We start from the raw sequence: 4,480 nt of genomic DNA, 5'->3' as shown, positions 1-4,480 counted from the left end.
TCATGCAATCCAGGCCATCTATTTCAGAACATATACTCTAAACCTGCAAATTACCTACTTTAGACTGGACCTCTTGAAGTGTTTCCTCCAAGTTCAGTTTCTGATGCTAGTCAAGTTTACTCTTAGCATCATGCTAAATTGTATTAGCATGAGAGACACATTTCTGTATCAACCAAAATTTCTTTCCTGGCCTTTAGAATTTTTTGTCATGATCAGTTCAGTCAGCCATGTCTGAATCTTTGTGACTCCATGGACTGCAGCACGCCAGGCCTCCCTGTCCATCACCAACTCCCAGAGTTTACTCAAACTCATGTTCATTGAGTCAGTGATGCCATCCAACCATCTCATCCTCTGTCATCCCCTTCTCTTCCCATCTTCGATCTTTCCCAGCATCAGGGTCTTTTCAAATGGGTCAATTCTTCGTATCAGGTGGCCAAGTATTGGAGTTTCAGTTTCAGCTTCAGTCCTTCCAATGAACATTCAGGACTGATTTCCTTTAGGATGAACTGGTTGGATCTCCTTGCAGTCCAAGCGACTCTCAAGAGTCTTCTCCAATATCACAGTTCAAAAGCATCAATTCAAAAGCATCAGTTTGTCAAGATGGTCTCTATAATAATGAGCTTTAAATATATTGTTTTCCTATTATCCTGTTTTCCATTTATTTCTACTTCCCCCCCCCCATGGAATTGTCTCAGTTTAAGTGAGTCTTTGTCTTTAAATCAATATATGGGTTTAGTGTACCTATAAATGGCCTTGTAGTTTAATTTGGAGGCACCATAATTTCTGGAGTTTATCTAAATTGCATCAATCCATTTGGTGATTAAAAGCCTATTTTTTTTCAAATTCACATTTGAAAGTTTTTAATTATATTTTGATCACAGAGTAGCATCTAGCTCTAAAAAATTTTTCAGAACAGAGATCAAGGATTGGAAATCCTTAAGTTCAGTAGCTCTTTCTTTTGCTAAACAAGATTGTCTTCTCTTTCTCTTCAAAAAGTTCTCATTGATGAGTCAATATTCTATTGAATATTGACTTTTCACTCAATTCAATTTCCATTCTCGGGAAAATGGGAGAAACTTTAAAAGGAAATCAAAGCCAGATAGGAAAGCATAGATTCATGGTTGAATGCTAGAAAGTTTATCTCAAATGACTCTTTTATGTTTATAGTGATTATTTAAGAAATATAGATACCTAAAAGCTTGGATAAAAATTCAAAAAGAGAAGGAAACCAGATCAGGAAAAGACTGATGTAAGATGAGCCATGGTCTGAAATAGAAAACAGTTGAATCTGTATCTCATGCATGTGTTAAAAGAAATGCTTAATAGTCGTGATACACAAGCTTAGTTGCTCCGGGCATGTGGGATCTTGCTGGATGAGGGATTAAATGCCTGTACCCTGAACTGGCAGGCAGATTCTTTACCACTGACCATCAATAAAGCCCAATGAGGCAAATTTTATTTGGGCAAAATGAGGTCTGCAGCTGGGAGACAGCATTTCAGATAGCTCTGAGATAGTGCTCTGAGGAGATGAGAGGTAGAGCTAGGATATACAGGAGTTTTGCAACAAAGGGCAGGCAGTGGGCAATAGCAAGGGGTTACTGTTAATTAAAGAAACCAGATATGTCAAATTAAGGAATTTGGTACTCTTCTAAGCAGGGAAAGATGTAAGCATCTAGGATCACGGAAATCATTCCTTTAATATGCACCTCCCGTCAGATCAGCAGTGGCAGAAGATTCTCACAGGAGTGCAAACTCTACTGTGAACTATGTATGTGAGGAATCAAGGTCAAGTACTCCTTATGAGAATCTAGCGTCTGAGAATCTGAGGCGGAGCTGAGGCAGTGATGCTAGGTCTGGAGAGTGGTGGAAAACACAAATTATCATTAGCGTGAGGTTTGACTGCACAGAGATTATAATAAATCAATCATTTGCAGACTCATACCAAAACCCTCTCAGTGAGTGACAAGTGACAATTAAGCTGCATCTGGTGGTAGGTTCTGCAGTGGCAAGTGAGTTGACATACTTCAGTTGTACAACTGCATCTAGTCATCTAGGCTTTAAGTCAGAATCCAGACTAATTGTTCAAAGTACACATTTCAAATATGTGGTTTCTACTTTTAAGATTTTTGAAACATTTGCCTTGCTGTGGTTAGTTTTTTTAAAGATTTCTTATCTATAGAGCAAGCTAAAAACATAGAACGATATGTGTCATGGGAATGACCTCCTGTCTGGAACAGTCTCCTCCTCAAGGCAGCAGGCCTCAGCTGAGCAGGAAGCACTGGCCAACACCCACTGTCTTTTTGATAGCATTCTTGACTTCCTGGTTCCTCAGACAGTAGATGAATGGATTTAGCATGGGCGTGAGGACTGCATACACAGCCGAAACTAGTTTGTTGGAATTAAATGAAGCAATAGCTCTGGGCCGAACATACATGAAAATCATGGCTGTGTAATAAATTATGACTACCGTGAGGTGGGATGCACAGGTGGAGAAGGCCTTCCTCCTTCCCTGGGTGCAGGGTATACACAGAATGGTGGAGACAATGTAGACATAGGAGAGGATGGTAGTGGTGAGAGGGAAGACAAGAATGACAATAGCCAAAGCAAAGTCCACGAGCTCAGCTGTGGACATGTCTTTGCAGGCCAGTTTGAGGATTGGTGAGATGTCACAGAAAAAGTGGTTCATGACATTGGAGCCACAGAAAGTGACATGTGAAATAAAATAGACCTTGATCACAGTGATCATGAAACCAGTCATATAAGAGAAAGCCACCAGCTGCACACAGTAACCTGTGGTCATGATGGCTGGGTATCTGAGAGGGTGGCAGATGGCCACATAGCGGTCATAGGCCATGGCTGCCAGAAGTACACACTCCGTGCAGGCAAGCGAGATAAAGAAGTACAGCTGGGTCATGCAGCCTGTGAAGGAGATGTGCCGTCTCTGCAGGAGGAATCCATCCAGCATCTTGGGGACTGTGACAGACACATACCAGACCTCCAGGAAGGACAGGCTACTCAGGAAATAATACATGGGCTTATGGAGGGAGCCAGTGACCCAGATAGTGAGCATGATGACAAGATTCTCTACTACCACCAGCAAGTAGACCACAAGGAAGAGGGAGAAGAGCAGGACCTGCAGCCAGGGGGCAGTGGGGAAGCCCACCAGGATGAACTCACTCACCAGAGTGATGTTTCTCCCCAGCATGACAAAGAGCTCTGAGAGGCAGGAAGTCATCACAAATAATGAAGGTGACTATGACATTGGAGAGGAGACCAGTATGTTAGCAAATCAGTCTTCCTGAGAATGAGATTCATAAAATAACCTCTGTCAGTATGAAGTAATCTTCCAATGGGAAGCATACATTTCCATCAAAAAAAAAAAAAAAGTCATGTGTTTGTTATGAAAAACTCCTGCAATCAAAGTGCACTCCCATCCCTTACTCTCACTCACCTGATGAAATATTTTAATATCCCTCTCCATGTGATTCCTTACTCCTTTGTCCATGAACATGAACCAATGGTCTCTCACTTGCTGATTTCATATCTCAATTTCATTAGAAAGCCACAGCACAAAGACACTTTTACTGCCGGAAGAAAAGTTTAGGATAATGTCAGAAAAAGCTCCAGGGTTTAATATTGGGCTGATCTATTGCCTGTAGTCCTTTGATCCACCACCATTTCTTCGGAGTAGAGTCTGTGGAAATTAAAAAAGATGATAACTCTTGGACAATCCATTAATGACTCTCCATTGCTCTTAGATAAAAGTTCCTATTTTGACCCCTACGTATTTCTCCAGCCTCTCTCTTGGCACCCTCTAAATTGTTTCCATGCTTGAGATATACTCAAATAGTTCTGCTCCTCAAGCACACTGTAATCACTCTTGCATTTTACATGTACTCATCCCTCTTCTTTTTATGCCCTTTCCCCATTTTTATCTGTTGATTTAAGATTCCATCTAGGAGATAACCCCACCAAAGCAGAGTGAAATACTTCAGCAACATTTTCTTCCAATGCACAACCTTCTCATGCATTGAGATTTCTCTCCTTTGCACTATATCTTTCAAAACTCAGGGAGATATTTGTCAAAGGGTTTAATATTCTGGTTATATGATGAATAAGCTCTGGGATTCTATTGTATAGCCTGGTGACTACTGTTATTAATGCTGCATTATATACTTGCAAGTTGCCAAAAGAATAGATCTTATATGTTCTCATCACACACAAAGAAATCAAAATTATGTTACATAATAGAGGTGTTAACTAATCTTGTTGTGGTAAGTTTTTCATAATATATATGTGTATGAAGTCATCAATTATACTGCTTAATCTTACACAATGTTATATGTTGATTATATCTCAAAAGAACTGGGAAAAAAAGACTGTCCTTCAAGACTATGAACCCAATGCCTAGAATAGTGACTGGAAAACATAAATATTATCAAATATGTATTAACAAGTGAATTAATCCCTTTAAGCAGGA

The 4,480-nt window shown here is 40.1% G+C and overlaps 1 protein-coding gene across 1 annotated transcript; it reads right to left on the bottom strand.

Moving 5' to 3' along the window:
- Window positions 1-2,260: 2,260 nt before the first annotated feature.
- LOC138092979 (olfactory receptor 6B9-like) lies at window positions 2,261-3,205 on the bottom strand. The gene has a single exon (XM_068989061.1). It carries the CDS (start codon window positions 3,203-3,205, stop codon window positions 2,261-2,263), a length of 945 nt encoding a protein of 314 aa, XP_068845162.1.
- Between the last annotated feature and the right edge of the window lie 1,275 nt (window positions 3,206-4,480).

This window comes from Capricornis sumatraensis, chromosome 16, assembly GCF_032405125.1.
Source record: "Capricornis sumatraensis isolate serow.1 chromosome 16, serow.2, whole genome shotgun sequence".
In the NCBI taxonomy this organism is placed as follows: Eukaryota; Metazoa; Chordata; class Mammalia; order Artiodactyla; family Bovidae; genus Capricornis; species Capricornis sumatraensis.
Note: the sequence above shows the minus strand (reverse complement) of the source record. Positions and strands in the feature narration are given on the sequence as shown.